The sequence below is a fragment of the Sapajus apella genome, unplaced genomic scaffold (assembly GCF_009761245.1).
Source record: "Sapajus apella isolate SASKATOON/1434 unplaced genomic scaffold, GSC_monkey_1.0 scaffold3, whole genome shotgun sequence".
NCBI lineage: Eukaryota > Metazoa > Chordata > Mammalia > Primates > Cebidae > Sapajus > Sapajus apella.
In genome coordinates, this window is record NW_022436943.1 from 56,201,558 (window position 1) to 56,227,519 (window position 25,962).

General features: G+C 45.5%; 2 protein-coding genes across 6 annotated transcripts in view; one reads left to right on the top strand and one right to left on the bottom strand.

The window, feature by feature from the left end:
* TG (thyroglobulin) overlaps positions 1-25,962 on the top strand; it is a 272,807-nt gene that overhangs the window by 209,532 nt on the left and 37,313 nt on the right. For all 3 annotated transcript variants that reach the window (XM_032253934.1, XM_032253944.1, XM_032253951.1), the window contains 2 exons: positions 19,013-19,177; positions 20,177-20,344. In XM_032253934.1, coding sequence (XP_032109825.1) covers positions 19,013-19,177; positions 20,177-20,344 — 333 coding nt within the window. The remainder of the gene's footprint in view (positions 1-19,012; positions 19,178-20,176; positions 20,345-25,962) is intronic.
* SLA (Src like adaptor) overlaps positions 1-25,962 on the bottom strand; it is a 67,933-nt gene that overhangs the window by 40,513 nt on the left and 1,458 nt on the right. The window contains exon 2 of one of the 3 annotated variants that reach the window (XM_032254002.1): positions 25,642-25,774. The exons of the other annotated variants lie outside the window; for them this stretch is intronic. The gene's annotated coding sequence lies outside the window, so the exon portion shown is untranslated. The remainder of the gene's footprint in view (positions 1-25,641; positions 25,775-25,962) is intronic. 3 annotated transcript variants of the gene reach the window in all.

Sequence of the window (25,962 nt, forward strand, 5' to 3'; positions counted from 1 at the left end):
GTGTGTGTGTGTGTGTGTGTGTGTGTGTGTGTGTGTGTGTGTGTGTGGTGGGGTTGCAGGGCTGGCCTGTGCATTGGAGGATGTGCCATGGCATCTCTGGACTTGACCCACTAGATTATGCTCCATGGCATGCATCTCAGAAGCCTGCTGTATAGCAAGGCATCTTTGGGTGGCTGTGTCACCTGTCCTTCCTCTCCGCAATCATACATGTGACCTGAGAAGAGGAACTGGTTTGTGGTCTGTTCAGGAATCCCTGGGAATTAGGGCTTAGAAGCTCCAGTATGGGCAGCCTGTGAGCTGCATCTTAAAGGAGGAGTACTTTGCTGTCAAGAACTAGGGTGAAAGCATGTGAGCCATGAGCTACCTAAGCACAGTAGGGGAAGAGCAGGAGGTGGACTTCTCACTGCAGAGGCCCAGCCAAGAAGGTTTGTATTGTGAGTTCATTCCCATGTCTTCCCTGCTACTCCACCACCCTAACCATTCCTCTCCCAGCCATTTTCCATAGTTCACAAACCTTTTTCTCCTAATCCATGAAATGTCCCGAGTCCAAGAAGGTTGTCATTTATTCAAGCATGCATTTCATGCTCTATACATTCAGTCATTCATTCAACAAACGTTTGTTAGCCCTCACTGTGTGCCAGACACTATGCATGTAACTGTACTATGTGCCAGGCAAGATGAGGCCCGACCCTCAAGGAACTCAAAGCCAAACACTCTTTATCCCAGTTTCCCAAGCCCAGCACAAAACAGTGTTCATTACATATTTACTGAATTACTTAATGTTGCCAACATCTATTGTAAACTTCTTGTGTATATAACCTATACTCAGAGGACAGATGGGGAGAGAATTCTCAGATAGAACCTGAATGTGTCTCCATCCCTCCCTGCCCTCAAGGAGTTTCTGATCTAGCAGAGGAGACAGACACACATATCAAAACCTCAGGGTGTAAAGAAAGATGTCAGTAGGGTGAGGGCCAGGTGAGGAGACCAAGAAAGCTCCAGGGCTCCTGGTTTCACACGGGAACTTCACGGCACTGAGGCGTGGTGGGACCGTGTTAGATTCCATCCCAGCAGCTTGGTCTTTGAGGTCCATGTACTGAGTTGGCACAAGAAGCAAAGACAAAAACACTTAGCAGGTGGTGCCCCCACCAGGGACCTCAAGTGTAAGCATGGGGTCAGCCCAGGCTCTGCTGCACTGGCTGGATGACAGCATCAGGAGGTCGGGCTTTAGGGCTCACAAAGACACCCAGTACCATCTGTGTAGGAAGCAGCTAATTTCCAGAGGGCTTTGTAAACTAATTAGCTACGGGGGCCCAGACTAATGGCCATAGGCAAATAACAAAAATGCCAGCCATGCATCGATTGATAATCACTCAATCAAGCACTAGGATGTGGTCATCACCTTCATTAAAGTGAAGTGCTCCTCTATGTAAAAACTAGCTTTACACACTTAACGTTGTCAGGAGCCAGTGGTTGTATTTCTCCAGTTGGGGGTTGACGGTCTGCCAAGGCAAGCAATAAAAAGCCACTTCTCCAGCTTCAGGTCTCAGAGGAGCTCCAGGTTCTAGGAGGTTTAGAGCTCCTAAGGCAATTCGGCCTCACTCAGCAGATGTGATGTTGAATCCCCACACTGGGTCAGAGGTCACAGCTTGGTCCAGTATGAGCAGATTTCCAGTCCTACTTTATAGCTTGATTTTTTTTTCCTCTTTCAACATAAATGTTAAAAGTTTGGAGGAAGAAAAAGGAAGTCTTGAAAACTAGAAATCTTTCTCTTAATGGAGAAAATCAAGTGTAAACTAATTTATTTGGTAGAGAAGTTCAATACCACTTATTGTATGCAAGGCATTATGCTTGGTGCTATAAAACTGCTGATGGGATTCTCATATCAAACCCTATGACCTTCAAGATCCCATGCAAGACAGAAGTTCTTGAGAGTAAAGTTTTGCCCCCTCTATGGCCAGATAAGTCTGACCCACTCATTCAATAATTTAAGTTTTTTGGGCCCCTTCTATGTATTAGACATTGCTCTGGTTACAGAGTTATAGAAATAAATGAGTAAAGTCTTAGAAGGGAACTGAGGGTGTGGGGACAGCAAGAGGAACTCTCCCCTTAAAAGTGTGACATTTGAAATGAGTCCAGAGTGACTCTGGCATAAAAATCAAGACGTAAAAACACCAGGCAAAGGACATTACAACTGCCAAGGTCTGGGTCTGGAAATGCTTGTGTTCAAGGAGCAGACAGGATGAAAGGGAAGATGGGCAGGGTGGCTCACGCCTGTAATCCCAGCACTTTGTGAGGCCGAGGGGGGCAGATCATGAGGTCAGGATATTGAGACCATCCTGGCTAATACAGCGAAACCCTGTCTTTGCTAAAAATACAAAACATTAGCCAGGTGTGGTGGCATGTGCCTGTAGTCCCAGCTACTCAGAAGTCTGAGGCAGGAGGATCGCTTGAACCCTGAAGGTGAAGGTTGCAGTGAGCCAAGATCACGCCACTGCACCCCAGCCTAGGTGACAGAGCAAGACTCCATCTCAAAAAAAAAAGGGGGGGAATTAATATTGGGGAAATGCAACTTGGCTCTTGCTTACATTACATATTTAGTCTTTCTGCTCACTCTGTGTATCTAGATTTCACCTGAAAAAACTGGCGCTTATTGGGCTTAACTTACTTGCCTGCAGCCACCCACCTGATGACTGGCACCACTGGGCCTAGGCTCATGGGCTTTAGAAATAGGAAATTTGCTGTCACTATTTTACTGGCCTCCCATTGGGTCTTCCCAGGTCCCACCTCTCCCTGCCAATGCTCTCTTCCCATCCTTTTTCAGTCCTGTGTCCCCAAATAAGACTCAGGCTCTGCTGCCATCCTCCTCAAGCAGCTGCCCAAAACTCAAGGCCATCTTCGTCCCTTTCCCACAGGATCCACTTCACTGCTTTCCTAGCATTTGAAGCTCATCAGTCTGTTCTCCACCCTTCTTATCAGCCCCATGGCAATGCCAGCACTCAAGGCCCCCATGCCCCACTCACCATAGGAACTCCCCTGCCACTGTGCACGGCAGACAAGCCCTCACCTCTTCCTCATGCACTTTGCCACTGCCCTTCCCTTCCTGTGTGGATGCCTTTCCCCCTGCAAGGGCATGGGGCAGGTCCCTTCAGGCCCAACCCAGAGCTCACCTCGTCCATGCATCTTCCCAGATGCCCCTCACCCAACCATGATTGCTCCCTCTCATAATGCCCCTTGGTGTTTTATCTGCAACAAAGAAATGGGACACATTGCATATTGGAGCTCAAGCAAGAGAGGGTTTGAGGTACTTAGGAGCTGTGTAACCTTGTGGGACTTTGTCTCTGCCTAGTGGTGTTACTGATACTGCTTTATCATGAGGGTCCATACATAATCATGTGTACAGCCCATCTGGTCTAGTGCAAAGTACATAGAAGGGGGCCAACCCCTGCCTTCTTAGAACTTACAGTTTTTGAAAGTCAGACCAATAGAAAGATAGGGAAGGTTGGTGTTAAGAGACACCCTTAGAAGAATTCCCCTCATGGGGCCTGACAACACCCAACACCACCAACACCCTCACCCTATACCTTACACCCTGCACCATACACCATACACCCTGCACCCTATACCTCACACCCTACACTCTACACCCTACACCCTACACCCTACACCATACACCCTACACCCTACACCCTACACCATACACCCTACACCCAAACCATACACCATACACATGGGAAGACTTTGCCTCTTGTCTGTGTCCTAAGTTCCTATTATTGGAACTTACAGTTTTTGAAAGTCAGAACAATAGAAAGATAGGGAAGGTTGGCGTTATGAGACACCCTTGGAAGAATTCCCTTCATGAGCCCTGACAACATCCAACACCACCAACACCCTGCGCCAAAATAGGAACTTTTGAAACTCAGACCAATAGAAAGATAGGAAGGCAGGGAGTAGAAAGACTAAATACGTAGTATAAGGAATGTGTAGAGATGCTTCCCTTTCCTTTCAATTTGGAGCCCGAGCTTGGGAAGGCAGGAGTATGTCTAATCATGACCGTGGAGCCTGAAACAGAGGTTACCCCCAAAGACGTGATCCATAAGATCCATAACTCTCCCTTCAATAAAAGAGTAAATGAAGGTTGTACCTTCTGAATTAAAGGACCTAAGTTGTGAATGGTGACTTTTCACCTCTGGGGAAGACAGCAAGCTAACTATGAAAACTGGTTTGCGGAGAGAGCAGCCCCTATTGTTTCTCTGGAGATAAAAGTTTATGTTTCTGGAACATCTCCAGATTTGGATAAGTGGTCCATCTGGATGAGCTGATTTCTCCAGCTGGAGTGGAACCTAAATGTATATGTCATCAGAATCTTTGAAAGGTCTTTTGGCACTAGCAATATGCTCAGGAAGAAGGAAAAAAGTAGACGATTGATGTCCACCACAGCTGTCTGCTGTGAAGAGCTGCACGGATAGGTTGATTCATTCAAGCTGTTCTCGTGTGTCATTGCTCAACATAGACCACTACTTCCACGCTGGGGGAGACCTTACTGTTCTCAGCCTTGCAAGGGTTGACAAAGAGGTCAGCAGTGTTCCCAGAGACTGGGAAGTTCTCTGAGCAGGACCCAATTTCACTTGTTTGCAGCATTGCTTTCTTTGCTCACTTTCTGTAACTGCACTCCCGTGTAAGCCTTCCTGCCTCCAGTGGATTGTCACACAGGCCCCACTGGAGAGATCACAGCTCCAACAGAAATGCAGAGGAGGAAACAGGCATCATTTCTAAGCAAAGAGGGATCTAGCCAGGAATGTTGTTGAAACGTTATATTTTATCTTCCCTTGGTGCCAACTTAGAGTCTATCTTCTGCAAAGGGCACAGAGATCCTTGTGAACTCTGTTTAAGGACACAGACAAGAGGCAGAGTCTTCCCATGTGTATGGTATATGGTGTATGGTGTAGGGTGTAGGGTGTTGGTGGTATTGGACATTGTCAGGCCTCATGAAAGGAATTCTTCCAAGGGTGTCTCATAACACCAACCTTCCCTATCTTTCAGCTGGACTTTCAAAAACTGTAAGTTCCGAGAAGGCAGGGGATGTATCTGTTTGGCCCGTTATTGACGGCTAGCCTTGGCACTTTGCATGCCTGGGGCAACCAGCAAAAGTCCACTGGAAAGAAGAAGGGAGGGAGGGCAGAAGAGACAGGGAACAAATTAAGAAAAAAACTTCCCCTCCCCATAGATTGCAAACTTTCTTGAGGCCTTAATCATTTTTCATTCCTTGCAGCATAGGGCACATAGGAGGAGCTCACAGACACACATGGAATTATCCAGATAATCAACCAGCTCGCTGCATCAGAGCAGGCTGTGGGCCCAGGGAAAGTGGAAACAGAGGCTGGACACTGAGTGATAATGCCCTTGCGATTAGCTTCCTGACATCACCAGAGTCAGGCCTCTTAAACACTCTGCCCTGGTATTGTCATCTCCTAAACAATAATGCCAAGAAACCTTGCCCACCCACTTCTAAATGTGCTTGAACAGCACAAAAGCAGGGTAGAATCTGGAACAGCATTATTATGACTTTTATTAAGGTTTTGGCAAATGCCCTTGTTCTATGATGCCTTGATACTTTCATGACATGTACTTTTTTCTAAACATTCCGTTATTGTTATCAAAAGAAAAGCAGGCCGGGTGCAGTGGCTCACGCATGTAATCCCAGAGCTTTGGGAGGCTGTGGTGGGCGGATCACAAGGTCAAGAGATTGAGACCATCCTGGTCAGCATGGGGAAACCCCGTCTCTACTAAAAATACAAAAATCAGCTGAGCATGATGGCACACACCTGTAGTCCCAGCTACTCGGGAGGCTGAGGCAGGAGAATAGCTTGAAACCAAGACATGGAGGTTGCAGTGGGCTGAGATTGCACCACTGCACTCCAGCCTGGTGGCAGAGCAAGACTCCATCTCAAATGAAAAGACAAGAAAAGCAAGCTTAAAACTAGCCTCAGTGTAATTTAAAACAGTGTCATCCAGTTATAACCTACTGGATGGGTGTGAAATCATCTGTCAGCGTCTGCTTCAGTGCCCACTGAGCTACAACTAATTACACTTAGTTGTCGTGTGGGGCAGCCATGGAGGAGAGCTATGAGTAGGCAGGCCTAGTTGCTATAGAAACATTTTTGGCCAAAACAAAATTTCAATCCCAAAAGCCATTTTTAGCCTGGAAAATTTTATTTTTATTGAGTAGCAATCATAAATAATTATAACCTGTAAAGTACTATGCAGGTGCCAGTTATCATTATTTATTATTGCTAATACTTTATAACCTGTGAAGTGCTATACAGATGTTGGTTATCAAGTACTTTTTGAAACTGGTGCTTAATTTTCACAACTCTTTGAAATATCAATCATGATTTTAACAACTGCTACTACTATTTATTGGAGACTTGAACCATGTAAGCACTCTACATGTTATCTCATCAATTCATCTTAACAAATGAATGAGGTAAATATTCTCATCCTTATTTTACATTAGGGTAAACTGAGGCATGGGGCCTTTAAATAGCTTTCTTAAGAACACACAACTGGTTAGAGAGAGTGTTGGACTCGAATCTGGGCTGATGGACCCCATGACCCATGCTTGTGATGCCACACCTTGATACATATCACATACCCATTTTACAGATGGGAAAATGGGAACCCAGAGAATGAAACCAATTACCAAGTTGTCAGTGCAGGATTCAGTAAGATTTCTCTAATTTGAAAGCCCATGGTCTGTCCATTTTTTTCTCCATCTCTTTAAAATAATAATTTCTGCTTTTCATCTGACAGATTTGAAGACGATAACATCGGAATTGGGTGATGTGGGTTTCAAAATCTCAGTAGGCTCAGGGACTCACGCACGCCCTTCTCATGCAGTGCTCTGTGGCCCTGTCCAGGTTCTGGCGAAGCCGCCTCCTCCTTGGATGGCCCCTTTCCACGTAGTGGTTCCCAGTTTCCCCCCCCCGGTTCTCCTCTTTCTGCATGGAATCACCTCAGTCACTCAGCCCAGGTCGTGCCTCTGTCGCACTGTCCTCTGAGAGGCAACCCTGATCCCTCCTAGGCGCCTTCTATGCCATTTCCTCTCCTGTGCTTATGAGGCCATTTCCACCCACCAGCGTCTCAGAATTTTCTGCATGCATTGTGTTTTCTAGGGCAGACATGGTGGGTCCTTTCTGCTGGTCAGGAGCTGGCCCATGGCATTTACTGGAGGAAGGAGAGAGGAAGCAAAGAAAGGAGAGAAGAAATGGAGAGAGGTGGCAGTCTAGGGGTGACTGAAGGAAAATAGAAGAGACTTTGCCTCTCCCTGGGCAGTCCCTACTGCTCTAGCTCTTCTCCCGGGCCCTGAAACAAAGCTGCAGGAGTAAATGAGTAGAACAAAGCAGTCAGGTTTTACAAGTTATAATGATGAAATTATTTTTAAAGGGAAACATATGCCCATGTGTATGTATGAAGTGCTCATTGACAATGGAAGGGAGGCTCGGGAGCCTGCATTTTAAATTCTTTTTGAAATAAGAGGGCAGCCATTGCCTCGGCTATCACTCATGGTGTCACTTTAAACGTGTGACACCTTTGCCGGGGAAATCAGAAATTTTCAAGTGCCAAGCATCTAAATGGCTTCTGACAGCCAGAAGGTGACAGAGGCAATTAGATTTCATGTTTGTAACAGATGGAAAAAGGCATTTTGTCAAGTCTGTAAGACCTGTAGGAAAACATGACAGGTGCCCGCTCTGAACTAAAGAGGCAAAGCCAAGAACCAGGTCCCCTCCATTTCCCAGCAGAAGTGCCCAGGAGAGACCCCTTAGGAGGCTCCCCCATGGGGGCCTGGGAAGGCCTGCACACTGTGCCTCCACAGGCAAAGGGGACAGTTATACAGCTAGACCACAGGGACTGCAGCGTCTGTCAAAGATGTCTGCAGGAGGCAGACTGAGTGCAGATTCTGTTTGGCACATAGAGGGTTGGTAGTGCTGTGGCTTTGGAGACAAATAGCCGGAATCCAATTCCCCAGCAGTGGGTGATTTGGGGCAAGGTTGTTTACCCCCTTTGAACCTCACCCTTTAATAAAAGAGGCACAGTCCTGTCTCCCTGCTGCAGAGGTTTAGTGAGCACATGAGCATGTAAAGTGCTTAGAGCACAACCGCGCCCCATTACTTTTTGGTACCTTCCTTTTCTTTACTCCATGTGTAGATACAGTTGGTGGGTGATTTCAGCTTGCAAATATAAAAATTTACCAAGGTACAGTCTCTCTGAAGGACAGGTTAGCAATCTATTGAAAAAAAAGTTTTTGGTCAGGCATAGTGGCTCATACCTGTAATCCCAGCACTTTGAGAGGCCAAGGCAGGTGGATCACAAGGTCAGGAGGTGGAGACCATCCTGGCCAACATGGTGAAACACCATCTCTACTAAAAATATGAAAAATTAGCCAGGCGTGGTGGCATGTGCCTATATTCCCAGCTACTCAAGAGGCTGAGGCAGGAGAATCGCTTGAACCTAGGGGTGGAAGTTGCAGTGAGCTGAGATCATACCACTGCACTCCAGCCTGGGCAACAGAGTGAGACTCCTTCTCAAAAAAAAAAAATAGTTTTTATATATCTATAGATTATAAAATATCTATCTATAGAATGCAAGACAGAGCTTGTAGACCTTGCACTAGGCAAGGGTTTTTTTTAGATAGGACACCAAACCTCAAGCAGCAAAAGAAAAAAATAGATACATTGGATTTCTTTACAATTAAGAAAATTCTGTACTGCAAAAGATGCCATCAAGAAAGTGAAAAGAAAATCCACATAATGGGAGAAAATATTTGCAAATTATGTATCTAATAAGGGACTTACACCAAGAAACATAAAGAACACTTAAAACTGAGTAACAAAAAGACAAATAATCTGAAAATAAGCAAAGGATCTGAATAGACATTTCTCCGAAGAAGATGTACAAATGGGCCCATCAGCACAGCAAAAGATGCTCAGCACTATTAGTCAGTCATTAGAGAAATGCAAATTAAACCCATAATGAGTTATTAACTCACACACGCTAGGACGCCTATAATAATAACAATTTTTAAAAACCAGATGGTAAGTGTTACTGAGGATATGAAGAAGTGGGAGCATTCTGATATTGTTGGTGGGCACATAAAATAACACAGCCACTTTGACAAACAGTTTAGCAACTGCTCAGAAGGTTAAACACAGTTTTCATGTGACCTAGCAATTCCACCTCCAGGTATAAATTCAAGAGAAATGAAAACATGCATCCATGTAAGAATTTGAATGTGAATGTTCACAACAGCATTATCCATAACTTGCAAAAAGTGGAAACAACCCAAATGTTCACGAGCCGATGACTAGCTAAGCAAAATATGGTTTCTCTATACAATGAACTATAATCAGCAACAAAAATACAGTACTAATGCCTGCTATACTATGGATGAAGTAAAAGAAGCCAGACACAGAAGGCTACATATTATTTGATTCCATTTATATGAAATGTCCACAGTAGGCAAATCTATAGAGACAGAAAGTAGATTAGTGATGGCCTGGGGCTGGGAGTGAGGGTGGAGAATGGGGAATGACTGCTAATAGGTACAGGATTTCTTTGTGGGATAATGAAAATGTTCTAAACTTAGAAGTGGTGATGACTGCACAACTCTGTGACTATAACTGAAAACCATTGAATTAAGTGGATGAATTCTGTGGTATGTGAATTATATCACAATAACACAGTTTCTTAAAGTTAGCTATAGATACCAAGAAACATAGCTTAAAATACTAGCTAAATGTTCATCATACAACAAAAATATTCTCCTTTAATACAGATTTTCATGTGGTACCTTTTTAATGAGAAACTATTAAAATGCCATGGAAACAACTCATTCAATATGTTTTTATTATCCTTTTTGATGAAAAAAACTATACCTTTTGACCCAGTAATGCCTTTGTAGAAGGAAATCATCATGGATATGTGAATAGATTTAGCTATAAAGATGTACATTGCAGGATTGTCTGTAACATCATAAAACCTGAAGCAATAATATCTGTCATTTATTAAATACTTACAATGTGTAATGCACCATTCTGTTATGGGAAAACTTTCATAATTCTTCAGTACAATAATCCTATGGGGAAGCTCTCAATATTGTTATATTCCTTACAGATGAAGACAGTCTCAAACAGCTGCAAATCGGAGCTGGGATTTGTATCCAAGTCTGTCATACTTCATGGCCTGCAGGTGCCCCAACCTGTCTATAACATTCTCCTCAATAACCTAAAATCCTAAATTTAATTAGCATGCTGGCATTGGAAACAATTTTGTAAATAAGTAAGTAATGACACAGAGTGATATTCACAATGGATTGTTAGGTGAAAAAGGTAGGCTCAAAAGCAATCAGCTCTCTATATTTCCTGAATATATGTGTACACACACACACACACACACACACACACACACACACACACACACGAGACTTGCTGGAGGCTAACAGCATTTAATAGTGGTTTTCTTTGATTGGGAGGATTCTGTGTAATTTTAATTTTCTTTGTTTCATTCACCTGTATTTTCTGTTTGGGGTCTGCTATTTTTGCTTTACAAATTGCAATGGCCATTCTGTTTTCCCTTTAAATAAGCTAAGGTAGTACTGATAGATGTAGAGCAATATACGACAGCCTTTTACGAGAGTGCAAAAAGGATTGCATTTGTGCCGATCTGTGAAGAGAGTAAGGCTTATTGCTGGGACCTCTTTTGTCAGCCAGAACCACCTCCTTCCTCCCTCAGGGGGTGAGGGTGTCTCATTTCTGTCCCACTTCTTAATGCCCCTGCAAAGGTTTTCTCAATGGACTTGACCAAGTCACTTGTCCACTGATGTGCTTACACACCAAGTTATAATGACTGCTTCCCTCTTGACAAGGATCATTACATTTTAGTGTGCAATTCATCTTTTAAATGTAATTTAAATTTTTCTAATTAAAAATTTAATATTAATTCATTGGAGACGAGTTAGAATATTCTGAAGAGTATAAAAACTCAATAGAACTCCCCCATCATTCACTCACCTTGAATTGTAAGAAGGCTCTGTGGATTGATCAAGTCAGACTATTCAAATAAACCCAGCGGGGCCAGGCAGCAGGAGGTGCCCTGGGACTGAAGGCCTGTAAATGTCACGTGACCTCCTCCAGCTGTTGAGACAGCACAGCATCATGGGAAACAAAAACCTGGGGCCAGAAAACCTGGGTCTTAACCTCTTTCACCTGCTACTAGCAGGTCTTTAAACTTCTTAGACACACTTTCTTGAGTATACCCCAAATTCTTCTCAGAATGAAGTGGGTCATACACAGAAGGATGATTCTTAAGAAAGTCAGTGGATTGTGGTGGCTCACACCTGTAATCCCAGCACTTTGGGAGGCCTAGGCGGGTGAATCACTATGTCAAGAGATCAAGACCATCCTGGCCAACATGGTGAAACCCAATCTCCATTAAAAATACAAAAATTAGCTGGATGTGGTGGTGTGTGCCTGTAGTCTAAGCGACTTGAGCCTGAGGCAGGAGAATTGCTTAAACCCAGAAGGCAGAGGCTGCAGTGAACTGAGATCATGCCACTGAACTCCACCCTGGGTGGCAGAGTAAGACTCTATCTCAAAAAAAAAAAAAGGAAAAAAAGAAAGCATTTTCAGTAATATTGGTTATTCCTACTTCCTAGGATGGTAGCGGGAATTTAAAGGAGCCAATAGAGGGAAGGGCTCTGTCTTAAGCAGAATGCAGCACAGTTGTACGTGTGAATCAAAGTGACTTGGGATGGACTCTCTATTGCCTCACCAGGCCTTTTTAGTCTGCAGACATGACGTGGTGTATTTTTGAGCCTTATGGCATAATGGAGAAGCCAGGCTCTCCTCCTCTTCATCTTCCTCCTCTTCCTCTTCCTCCTCTTCCTCTTCCTGCTCCTCTTCCTCCTCTGTTTTTGAGCCCTGTGGTATGATGGAGAAGCCAGACTCCCCTGCTCCTCCTCCTCCTGCTCCTCCTCCTTCTCCTCTCCCCACTGCCCCGCCACCCTTGCAAGGACCTTGCCGACAAGTCGCCATCTGACAGCCACTCATGAGTGGAATGGAAAATAAGTGTTTGTGATGTGCTTAGTGATTGCTGTTTTCATGGGTAGGTAGCACAGTATGGGGCAAACGGTGAAAACTTTGTAATCCTAGCCCTGCTACTGATCAGTTCCATGACCTTGGAAAAATTACCTACCCACTCTAGGCCTCAATCTATCTGTAAAATAGGGACAATAATATTATGCTTAGGGGTGTTTTGGAGATCATGAAAGAAAATGTGAATAAATGACTTGGCCCTTAGAAGGTGCCTTGTAAGTGTTTAATTATTTTCTGCTTCCCTTCAAGTAAACATACACACACACGCACACACACACACACACACACACACACACACTCACACACACGATTTTTATATAAAAAAGAAGGAATAGCATTCACTAGGCATCCTTCAAATCTTACATTTCAGATGGTCTCCTAGATAATGACTATACCAACAGGTAGTTTTGATGCCTTTTAAGAAAGCAAGAGTGATCCTAGCACTTTGGGAGGCTAAGGCTTGAGCCCAGGAGTTTGAGACCAGCCTGGGAAACATGGCAAGACCCTATCTCTATATAAAAAAAAATTATTGGATTAGCCAGGAACGGTGGCACATGCCTGTGGTTCCAGCTACTCTTGAGGCTGGGATAGGAGGATCGCTTTGCACCCAGAAGGCTGAGGCTGCAGTGAGCTGTGTTCACTCCACTGCACTCCAGTCTGGGCAGCAGAGCAAGAACCTGCCTCAAAGGAATAAATAAAATAAAATACAATACAAAAAAAGAAAGCAAGAGTGAAACCTTAGCCTGATATTCAGAGGACATTGACCAACGGCTAAGCTTCCTTCTGCTTTTCTCACCCAAATTCCACGGGCTTTCACCAAGTGAAACCAAGAACTGCTGAAATTCTAAGAAGGAAGGAGAAGTGCATTCTTATGCCCTAATACTGGGGTTTCAATATGAAAGTTGTGTTAATTACCACCCCTCTAATGGGAATTTTGCCAAAATCTAAGTGTTACAAATTAGATTAAAACTCAGGCTTTTAGAGATCAAGAAAAGATGACTTTTAGTGTAGGAAACATGCAAGAGAATACAAATATAAACTTGGATGCATAGCAGTTTAAAAAAAAAAGTCTGTCTGTGCTTTAGTTTCCAGAGCTCTCTCTCTAAGCTATCCTGGCTGCTCAATAGCATGCCACAAGTCAGCTGGCCCACGACACCTTGGTGGCACCTTCCAGGTGTGAGTGAGTTCCCAGGAGAGGTTGGTGTGAGGCTGGAGGCATGGTGCTCTGGATCCCACACTACCCCTTTTTCTTAAGACCTTTCAAGCCACTGATGGACTCCCTGCCTCAGATGCTTCTTGCTCCAGTCCCTCCACAGTCAACTGGCCAAGCCACCATGCTGCCATTCATTCCAATTCGCTTCTGCTTCATGCATAGTGTTCCACATCTTGTGCTGGGCTCTGGGGATAAAGGAATAACTACCTCCCAATCCCTGCCAACAGAAGCTCACTTTCAGGAGGTGTTAATGCTCCATCCTTCAATGAGGGCCTGCTGGAGTGGAACAAACCATTTTCAGCTCTAAGAATGCAAAGACAAAGGACCCAGTGATAGGAAATTCCTAAGTCCTTTCTGTAATACCCCATTTAGAAGCCTTTATGGATGTCCCATTGCCTGAAATGGATGCCTGCTCTGGGTCCCAGGGTTGGTGCCTTCTAAATCACATCTCTTACTTAGTCTGGGATTTAATGACCTCTGAAGCTTACTTCTCACTATACCTCTATGCAAATTCTTCTCTTCATTTAGAAGTCATTGGCCCACCTGCCTGTCATTCATTTATCTGTTCACTCCCTCACTCATACAGTCATTCCCTCATTCATGCAATATACATTTTGAGTTCCAGGCCCTGTCCTGGGGCTGCTGGGTTACTTAGGACCCGGCTCCTATCTATAACTGGCTAATCAGCTTCTGACCCTACTGCCATGCCTGCCCACTCCCTCTCAGAACAGTCACCCATGCTGTTTTTCCCATTTATTTCCTCCCATAGAAATCCACGCAAATCCTAGTGATTCTCTGCAGCTTCCTCTGGGCCACCCTAGTGCCCAGAAATCCCTCCCTCCCCTGAATCCCCAAAGCACAAGAATTCTTGGCTCACTACTGCTGATTATTGCACAGAGCTCATCTGGAGGTTACCAGCACATGTGTCCTGCTGGATATAGTCCACATTTTAAAAAAATATCCACCTAACTGGAGCTTGAGACTTATGCTTCTTTGTGACTCACTTTGCCTGGAATAAAATAGAGTAAATAAGCCAGCTAGATATTGTTAAGTTTCTAGAGGCCCAATGGTCTGGTCAGGGCCTAAAAGTCACACATCTGGTTTCTCCCAGGAGATGCAGAGAGAAGCCCTGGGTTTGAAGTTGGAACACCTGGGTTCAGGTTCTGTGCAGCAGAGAATTTCTTCCTGAAAAGACAGTCCTTCCTACCTGATCTAAATTTATAGTGTTGTGGCAGGAAATAAATCATGAGTCGACAAGAAAGCACCTTGGCCCATGTGTGGTACCACAGGGAAGTAAGTTTGCCAGCTCTGCAGCTACTCTGTGTGTAGAGGAACCTACCCCCAAGTCAGACGGCGCAAGGGACCTGCTCCCCATCAGCCTAGGTTGTAATAGCTAATTTCATCAAGTTACATTGCAGGCATTAAACCATGGATAATAACATTCCTAATGATGAATACAACCAACTTTGAGTGCAAATTACACATCAGATATTTTACCTCCCGTGTCTCCTTTAATCTGCACTTCAGCTCTGTGAACACTGATCATAATATCCCCATTTTACAGGTGGGGAACTGGAAGCTCAGACAGGCAAAGGGAATTGGCAACATAGCCACGGGCAGAGCTGGAATTAAAACCCCAGTCTGTCTGGAACGAGGGCAATGAGTTTTGTACTTTGCTCTGGCCTGATGCTCTCACAGGGACAGAAAGAAACTGCCTACCACAAGCATGAGATCACATACTGGTTAGAACGTGGAGCTCTGGTGCCCGCAGCCTGGGTTCAAATCCTGGCATTGCCACTCCCAGCTCTGAGACTTGCGGGGAGTGGCTTCAACTCTACCCTGGAGCCCCCTCTAAATTTGAGATGATACCGTTGTTACGCAGCTCCTAGGGCTGCTTTGAGAACCCTACCTATACGCATTCTTCTACAACCCACACATAACATGTACAGCCCACATTCAGTGTCAGGTACACAGAAAGTGCTATTTGATGTTCATTCTCCTCTTCATTGTTGTGTCTGTGCGGGGCTGCAAGGACTTTGCAGGAATTAACTCCTCGATTCCACACAGTGCCTGATGGATGACGAACTCACTGGGCACCTCTTTACTGGGCTTCCCATTCTTCCCCTTTCCCTGTGAGGCAAACACACTGCAGATGGAGATCCACGTTCCTGGGAGGGGCTGAGAAGTGTAAGCGGTTCCAGGAGGGGGGTGGAGTCCACCCAGAGGACCCTCTGAGGCACGGATGCCCTCTGAGGAGGGCAGGGCTGCCAGACCTCCTGCTTGTCCAGGGAGCTGCCCAACCTACTCCTTGTTGCTTTGCTTACTGGAGCTGCTCTGGGGAGGCCACAGGAGGGATTCCTCCTGCGAAATGCCCAAGGGTCCATTTCAACAAGGGCAGCTATGTGTGTGTGTGTTTGTGTGTATGTGTGTATGTGTATTTGTATGGATGTGTCTGAGTGTATGAGTCTGTCTGTAGGTGTCTGTGTGTGTCTGTGTGTGTATATCTTTGAATATGTATCTATGACTGTGTGTGTGTGTGTCTTGGTGACTGTGTGTCTGTGTGTGTCTTTCTGTGCTTATGTAAGTGTGTATGTGTGTAGGTGTATATTTCTTTCTGTAGCTGGATGTTTCTGTGACTGTGTTTTTGTAAGTGCGGGTCTCCCTGTGTCCATGAGTGTATGCTTGTGTTTTTTTTATGTGATCATGTCTGTGTGTATAAGTGTGTATCTCTGTGTGAGTATGTCTCTATGACTGTGTGTTTACATCTGTGGCAGTGTTTATGTATGTAAGTGTGTTTTTCTGTCTGTAGCTCTGTGTGTAAGCATGTGTGCATGTAAGCATATGTGTGTGTAAGTGTATGTCTCCGTTGGTGTGTGTGTGTGTCCTTAACCAACTTGGACAAACTCCGAGTCTCCTGGTGCTGCTTTAAAACAAAGCAATGCTCCTATGTTATGTGATCTCCAGCCAGTGGCTCACTCTAATCTCCAGGATTTTTAAAAGAGAGAGGGAATCCTAACTCCCAGGATCCTCTGAGAAGCAATAGCAATAAACTCCTTGATTGCAGTGTGTGTGTTTCCATCTGTGGCTGTGTGTGTGGATATGTGTGCGTGGCCAGGGGAAGGTCTTGACTCCAGAGTGACCATAGTGACTGAGGTCAAGGCAACTCACCATGTTCTGAGGCCCCAAAAAGGAAAGCAGTGGTCAGCAATTGTGGTTTTGGTCTGAACTATTTTTAAAGTTAAAAAACAAACGAACAAACAAACACACGACCAATGGAAACTCATTGCCATTGAATAGATAGGTCAGATTTAGATAAAGCTGGGGCCCAGAGCTGTGGACGTGTAGGTATGACTAGGTGGACTGAGAAGACCTGATCCCTTTACATCCTGTGAGGTCCCATGAATGTCACTGCACTAACCACAGTGCAGCCATCGCTCCCACTGTGCAGAGGACACCCTTTTTCAGCTACCTGGCCTCAAGCATCTTTGCGGTGATACTGTGAAGTCTGGTGTATTGTTCTCATCACAGATGGCCACTTGCCCAAGCCCACTTCAGCAGGGGTAATGCAGCTGGGGTTCAGACCGAGCCCTTCTGCCACAGAACCCATGCTGTCTGCACATCTCTGCCCAGCAACTCCCGTTCTGTCCCCGAGTGCCTTGTCTCTAGTCGGGTGCATTAAAGGGAACGCGGAGTCGACCGTTGGCTTGCTTAAACACCAATTTTCCATGGTGAAAAAATGTTTCCTTCAGAAAGATCAATTTAAACAAAATGCTTTAAGAGAAAGAAAAGTTCTCTAAGCCATCTTGTAATATCAATGTGACCCACGCGTTTAACCACTTCCTCACCAGATCAGGATCCCTGGCTTTTTATAGCTGAAGAAAATATTGCAACTGTCAGAGGGGGCCCCATCCTGACTCTCACATGTCCTCTCTGCCTGCCTGCAGGACCTTCTGCACTTTGCCATTCAGAACATGGAGTTTTGAGCTTGAATATTTTGATTATGTGTATATTTTCTCTGTGTGTGTGTGTTTTTTTAAATTTAAAGTACATCCAGTGGTTCTCAGAAAAGCTGCCCTGTTCATTGTTAGAAAAATAAACAGGGACTCAACAGTAGGCCAAATCATATTGACCCTTGTTCCTTGGGTCATTGAATTCTGGGCCTTGGCCTGGCTGAGTAGGTTACTTTGATTGTTGCTGCTTCTCAGAGGATCCTGGGAGTTAGAATTCTCTCTCTTTTAAAAATGCTGGAGATCAGAGTGAGCCACTGGCTAGAGATCGTGTAGCAAAGGAGCCTTGCTTTGTTTTAAAGCAGAACCAGGAGACTCAGAGTTTGTCTAAGCAATTAAGGACAGAAAATCATGTATATATCCCAGCCCTTTCTGGAGTCTATAGACCAAGTTGCCAAGCCTGTGAGAAGCCCAGAGCCATTACAAAAGCTTCTCTGACACCAGTCTCACAGCGGCCATGTCTGGGATCCCCCAATTCCATGCACTTGTGTTTTTCCTTGCCTCTGGCTGAGATTCTGACTGTCCAGCTTTGCCTCTGACCCCAGGCCCAGGTCCCTTCTTGAGCTTGACAATTAACAGAGATCATTGTAACAACAGTGTCACCACCTTTCATCAGGAACCTACCAGGTGTATGAAAGGTCCACTTCACAGTGGCTAAGTGTTTGGCCACTGGGGTCAGATCCCAGCTCTGCCTCCTACATAACTGTTAAATGGGACAGTACGAGCAACTGACTTACACAGTTGCTGTGAGGATCCAATGAATTAAAATACAGAACCTCTTGAGTGAGTTTGTCGAAGTCCTCGATCCACAGTGATTGCTGTTATTATTGTGAGTGGCAGTAGCATGGGGAAGAGCAGCGGCCCTGGTGTCGCCACCACTGCCTCCCCTAGTTATCCATGGGCCTTCAGTGCGCAGCCAGTGTCTGAGCTACGGGGAGACCCATAGAGGATGTGCCCTGGAATTGCACCCTGGTCAAGACCCCACTCAGCTCACTTGTTCCTCCCAGGGCAGATGACCCAATCCTACCAATAATCTAGGCAGAGATGAACTTCCTGGAACCTAGCTCCTACTACTTACATCGTTAGAAAGAAGAAACCTGTTATTTTAACAGAGAGTACGCTGAGTTTGATGAAGCAGTTTACCCTTACAAAGACTGTGTTTTCATTACCTCCTAGGCGGGCTTCTATTCTAAAGTCCAACTCGACCTTAATGGAGCCAAGAAAGCTTGCTATTTAAGGAGCCCCCTTGGGGGTGATGGTGGGAGAAGGTTCTATCTTTGCAGAGTTCTCTTCCCAGAGGACTTTGCCGATCTCTGATCCTGTTAAAGAACCATCAGCCTGTTGCCTGTATATACAAATTCATCTGCACAGCCAAGACTGAAGGTTCCCTTGTGTAGCACCCCCTCACTTCACAGGTTAGGAAACAGAGGCCAAGGGAGACACCTGTTCAATACCACACTGCATGCTGATATGCTGTTGACCAGTCGTGACCTCTGCACTGTGTGCATCCCCAGAACAGGTCCTGGGACCCCCAAGGTTGGAGGAAAGTTGCACAGCACCAATGTGGCACTGAGGTCTCCAAGTAAGCAGGAGCAAGAGATGCTCTGGACCATCAGCCCTGAGGCTGCTTTCTCTTCCAGGGAGGCTCCGCACTTTCCCCGGCCGCCATCATCAGCCATGAGAGGGCCCAGCAGCAGGCAGTTGCTCTGGCAAAGGAGGTCAGCTGCCCCATGTCATCCAGCCAAGAAGTGGTGTCCTGCCTCCGCCAGAAGCCTGCCAATGTCCTCAATGATGCCCAGACCAAGGTGAGCACTTAAGTACAAGTTGGGAAGGGACATTCCCTGGTCTTTTACAAATAGAAAACGAAGACCTAGAAAGAAGGTGTGACCCACCCCAGCCATAGCACACATGAGGCCGACCACCAGCGGGAGCTGGAACTCGCATTCCCTACCCCCAGAGCTGGGCACGTGCCACAGTCTGCAGCAGTTCAAACATGGGGACTGAGGATAGACAGATGCCTCTGCAATTTGTTTTTCTTATTTATAACATGGGAATAGTCATACATACCTCATAGAGTAGGAGGAGAAAATGAAGTAACACATATGAAAGGTTTTGGCCCATGCCAGGACCATGGTGGGCAGGGAACCAAACCGTTAACAGGTCACAGCTACGTGTATTGAGCATTGCAGACATGGCTTCACAGCTGGCAGTGGGTTTGAGCCACTTCACTCCCTTAGATGGGACAGCTATGTGTTCCCTTTCTGGCCTGCAAAGTTCTTGCTTGCCAACCAAGCCTCTGGCTGGTGCTTGCATTAATGGAGGGAACACTAGCAGGAATAATTGTTGTTATTGTAATTGATGGCCTGACCATCTTAGCAGTGAGTCTGGACTCACAGAATTGGAGCAGGTCTTATCCTCAGCTCCCCTAAATGCAGGCTAATTTGATCACGACCGAAGCTGGTTAATGTCAGCTGTTAGAGTCACTGCCTCCTCTTCAACCACTGTCCCCTCTTGCCTTCTTCACCCACCTACAGGGTCAGGCTTACCCATCCCTCCCTGGGGATCTGCTGTGACCTCTGGGATGCTCCCCTGGAGACCATCATTGCTAAGAGTGAGATTCATTCACCTTCCAGCCTCTGACTTTGTCACATGGTGTCCTGCCTGCCAGTTGTCCTGGTCATTTTTTCCCAGTAGAGTCCCTGATGGATAACCAGCATTAGCATTCAGTATGGTTAAGACCTCATTATCCAAAGCAATGCAACTGATTATTCCAGGACAACTGATTATTGTTGCATCCAATGCAGCTCCTGGCCGTGAGTGGCCCTTTCCACTACTGGAGTCCTGTGGTCGATGGCCAGTTCCTCCGGGAAGCTCCAGCTAGAGCTCTGAAGAGGACTTTACAGGTAGAGGTCGATCTGCTCATCGGGAGCTCTCAGGATGACGGACTCATCAACAGAGCAAAGGCTGTGAAGGTAGGCAGGGAAGGGGCCTTGGACATCTCCAGCCTGGCATTTCCTAAGGGTTCTGGACCTCAATATCTGACTTGATCAAGAGATAACCAATTGCTGAATAACTGCTGTGTGCCATGCCTATGTGAGTTTAGGAGGTGGTAATGGGGTGATTCAGAAATCAGACACTTGCAGGGTAGTGAGCAACACAGGCACATCCACAAATTACAGCTGTCAACAAGTCACTGTGAAAAACTGGAGCTGTCCCAGAAGCTCTGCAGCCCAGGGCTCCAAGTTAGAAGACACGTCTGGGCCATGCTACCTGTTTCATGAAGGATGCTTGTCATACTGAGAACTGAGAAGTCAGGAGGCAGGGGGGTGAAGGGACTCTTATTAAATCATCACCCTTTCCCAATCCTGAAAAACACACCAAAGCACCAGCCTTCCAAGTTACATTTCTTAGTAAAGAGAGCATGCACAATGCACCTGGCAAACGTGCAGTTTTGTACAGCTTGCTGGAGGCACAGAGAAGTGGGAGTGAGCTGTGAGGTCTGCAGCCTGCTTGAATGCACAGCTCCTGCTCTCACCAGCAGTCACAGCCACTCGCTAGGATGTGGCTAACTCTGGAAGAGTCTGAGCACATGCTTCTCTGCCTGCCCCTCCCTGCCTTGGACATGCTACTCTTGACCAAAGCCTTGTAAGTGGTCAGACCTGAGGAGGGGAAGCCCCATGTGCATGAGGCACAGAGAGAGGACCACTCTAGGCATGGGTAGAGAGCACCCTCCCTGCACACGCATGACGCGGGTCTCTGTTGGCTCTGTTGAATATAAGGCAGCGTAACTCAGATTTTATTAAATCGTGAAAGCAACCAACAGGATCCTGAGTTCCTTTGGATAATACTATTTCCTTTGGGTAATATGTTTCACCTTGGGGACTCTATCCTATGGTAATAAAAGTTCCAGCCTTACATGACATATATACAAGAGTATTTATCACAGCATTGATTATTGTGGCAAAAAGTTGGAAGCAACTCAAATGTCCATTAACAGGGAAATAGTTGACTAAATTAAGATACAAACAATTAAATATTATGCAGATGTTAAAAAGAATGAGCTAGATTTATCTCTGCTGGCCCAAGGGATGCCTGTGACACATGACAAAAAAGATGCAGAGGAATATGAAATTAAGATAGCATTCATATTTTTAAAAACCAAGCTGTACATATCTTTATATTTATAAATGTGTATATTTGTATATTTTCTGCATAGAAGGATAACGGAGTGAAAAGATTCACAACATGCAATTAACATTGGCTACCTCTGGAGGTGTAGAAATGTGAGAAAGAATATTATGAATTATTACTATTGTTGTATATATGTAGACATGCATAATATGTTACATATTATATACATTTATGTGTACATGTATATAGAGAGAAAGAAGCAGGGCTTGTGAGGCTAGAATATGAAGTTGATTTCTGAAGGTTCCCATCTGGAAGGTGGGTGTGGCATGTGAGCAGTGATAGAGTCCTCTCTGAGGGTGTGTGTGTGTGTGAGTGTGTGAGTATGTGTTTGTTGCAAGGGGATGGTGTCAAGTGGAGCTTAGTCACCCTCAGCTTTCATTTGGCTAACTCACAGCCAAGGCGAAATACCATTTGTACCTAGTCCATTTCAACATTTTTCTGCCAAGCACGCGTATACAGCACAGCCCTCACCCCGAGGGGCTGTGACTTTATTATTGGACAAGACAACCATTCAGGAAGGACTGAAAGGGGCCGCTCTCCTCCACTGTCTCACAGTTGGTAGTCTCTAAAATAGGGGCCTTCAAGTTGCTTCTGGTCAAGCCCCTCATCAGTTAGGAAATAGGAAGTTTAGTTATTTAAGTATAAATTAGATACATGTGTACTCCTGTACTAATACTCTGAATTATTATAAACCCTTTATTGAAACAAAAGAATGTTAAAGCATGAGAAAGAAATGGAAGTTCTAATCTTAGTATTCCCTGGCTGCCCCTAAACACTCTCTGCCCTGGAGACAGTCCTCTGAGGCATGGGCAGACTGGGATGGAGCTGGCCACTGACCTGGGACTCTTTCCCACTCACCTCCCTATCTTACAGTGTCCTACAGGGGAGGCACAGTGTCTGTGCAGAAGACACTGTGTTCTCACAGTTCTGGTTCTTTGGACCATGCACTGAAAACTTACCATGGCCATCTTTGACTTTTGAAAGAGGAAGAACTACTTTTATATTTCCAGGAGCCTTGGGATAGGCCTAGAAAGGGCTGATGGGGCTAGGGAGGAGGGAGGCCCTGTGATTAGTTCCCAGACCTCTCCCAAGGCAGTAGAAATCCAGTCCATCAGGGACGGTGAGGGTGGTGGTTCTTATTGGCAGATCTGGGACCGTGGTGTCCAGAGGTTAGCCCAGGCTCATGTTTTCTGATTATGCTTGTTCATTGTGAGAGGGATGACTGACTGTACTTGTGGCTGCCTTGGACTTCCCTGGTTTAAGCACGGTCCCAGGAATATCTGGAAGTGTCCTAACTTTGTCCTGAATTCCTTAACCAGTCCACCCAGCGACCTGAATCCAGAGGACTGGGATCTCTACTCAACGATGCATTTGCATTCTTCTCATTGAGTTTGTCTCTAAGGTTTTTAAAGAAAGCTTACTTCGTTCACTTGCAAAGAAAGATGGGTCTACTAGCAGGAGACTCACTGCCAAATAGGGGCCTGGCTGGGGAGGCCAGCAGTGAAGTCAGGCATCCCCAGATAGAGAAACCCCTCTGAGGGCACAGCAGAGCAACTCCTAGCCCTACTCCATGGCAGTCATCCCAGACACCAACCACAGGGCAGTGTTTCCCAAGCTCATTTATTCATTGGTTAGACGGTCCCTTCCTGGCTTTACTTCTTGATTCATTCCCTTGTGACATGCATTAGTGCAGCCACTGAGCAGCCTTTGTGAGCCTGCCTCCTGCTGAGAACTCATCTAGGTGCTGACTGGTGAGGAGGACTACCTGCAGGAGGAGAGTGTTGATGGGGGATTAGAAGCCAGCTCACAACTCAGTGCCACTGCACGTGGACATCTATTAAACTAAGCATGTGTTTGTGCCCAAATTTATTCCTCCTGGACTTTTCCCTTCAACTCTGAACTGGTTTAGCCAATGTCCACTTGACATCTTCACTTATATGTCTCATAGTGTCTCATCAATAACACAGCCAAAGTGGACTGCTGATTCCACCTCTGCTCCCATCCCCAATCAGCATGTTCTTCTGTAGTCATCGCCATCTTAGCAAACAGCTCAGCAACTAAACAACTCATCCTTCTGTACCCAGGCTCAAAACCACAAGTCATTCCTGACGCTGCTGTCTCATATCCTACCAGCATTCTATCAGCAAATCCACCTGATCCAGCCATTTTCTTTGGGATTTTTGTGGTAGCCCCCAACTCTCTCTCTCTGCACCTGTCTTGCCTCTTATAATCTATGAGAAGCACAGAAGACAGAGCAATCCCTTTATAAGTCAGACCATTTTACTCCTCTACTCCGAGCCTTCTTTCCAGTGGCCTTTTCTCATGCAAAGGAAAATCCAGTCTTCCATTAACTGCCAGAGCCTGTTTGATGTTACTTCTGTTAGCTCTCTGACCTTACCTCCTGCTGTTCCCCCCTGCCTCACTGTGGTTTTCCCCTTTAGAGTTTCTCAAATAGGCTGAGCATATCCCACATCAGCACCCTGGTATTTATTGTTTCCTCTTCTGGAATGTTCTTCCCCTAGGTAACTCACTGCCTTACTTCCTTCAGGGTTTGCTTCTCAGAGGGACCTTGCTTGACTACTTGAATTGGGAGGGAAGCCATATCCCTAGCCTTCTCTATCCCCACATCCCACACCCCACCACAGCACTCGTATCTCTTGACATATTATGTATTTATCTATTATCTTTCTTTCCCAACTAGAATGTTTGAAACTGCTATATCTCTGGTGCCTAGAAATGTGTCCAGTTCTGCTAGACACATTGCACACAACAGGCACACGGTAAACATTCACTGGGATGAATGAATGAAAATATGAAGAACTGACTATATGCTGGGCCCTAACCTAAAAGTCTTCAATGAAATAATTTACCCTCACAACTACAAGGTGGGGATTATTATTACTATTTTTCAGAGAAAAACCAGAATTCAAACCCAGGTTCCATCTGCCTCTAAAGCCATCCTTTTTCCATGACAGCACTCTGGGAAAAGCCAGGCCTTCCTCCAAAAGCCTTCCATCTAACATCAACAGTAGGCTGGGTACTGAAATGTTTGCAAACCCAGATAGAATAAGGGCTACTATGTACAAAAGGCTTTGCAATTTTACCACATTCTTTTTTTTTCTGTAGTAATTTATTGATTTATTTATAATTTTAAAATTTTAGTAACCTTAGGGGTTATCCTAAGTGAAGTAACTCAGGCTCTTACTTTACTTTATATAAATCATACGGCTGTGAGGTAGGGAACCATGAACCAGTATTTAACACCTTCTTTTTTTCTGAGGAAGAAAGGCTTAGTGAGGTTTACCAGTTTCTAGGTCAGCTAACTAGTCCTTTGCAAAGCCAAGTCTCCACTGCAGGTCTCTGACCCCAAATGGAGCAGGGGGTCTCTACCCATGACCCCATCTGTGCTAAACACAAGAAAAGGTATGTGTTAGCACCACTTTACCCCTACCATATGCAAGCATTGCTCAGAGAGATCCTCAGGATTCTGCCCCACGCAGAACTGCAAGAAGGTACAGTGGATGCCTAAGTGGAAACTGAGCTACGAGCTATGCTCCCACTCTCCCAATAGTGAGGAAGCTCCTTCTGGAATTCACCCCAATGTGCCCTTTGGTTGCCCTCCCTTGCCTCAGCCTGCTCCCAACCTGAATTTAGAGTTGGGTTTGTGCATTTCTGTTCTCCCCACAGAAGGCTCCATGGCACCTGGGTCCAACCACCATCAGCCAAGAAGGACCTGAAGATGGCAGGTTCCAGAGGGCCTCAATCCCAACAATGCCTTTTACTCCATCCTCTGTCCTTTGATACCCACCCAGCTCCTCCTCCCCCATCTAGGGCTGAGAAACAGGACATATCAATTGCAGTAAATTGCCACATCCACCTAAACAGGGTGTCCAGCATGTTTCTGTAATACCAACACCTGTTTGTTTAGTCATGCAATATTTACAAGGTCACTTGCTAGCTGCCAGATGCTAGACCAGGTGTTTCAGCATAAAATACAAATTGAATTCCTCCCCTAAAAAGGGCTTGCAGTCAGATGAAAATAAATAAGGCAAACAATGGAAACACCATTGATACATACAATAAGGAAAGATGGACGTCTATTCCAAGACCTCAGGAGGTGGGGATCAGGTACCGCTGGGCCCCATAGCAGCACTGTCAGCTGGAGTGACACAATAGCCAGGAACTGACCAGGACCCTGCTCCCTGGGTCATCTGTCAACAGAGCAGGGAGAGTGTCTTGGGTCCTTGGGTTGCAATCACAAGCATCCAAGTTACCCAGAGCCCGAGCCTCAGTTTCCCTATGTATGTGATTGGGAGATAATTAGTAAATATTCTCATAAAGATGTTCAAGAATTCAAATATACACCAATATCTGGAAAATAGTTTGGCTTCAATAAATG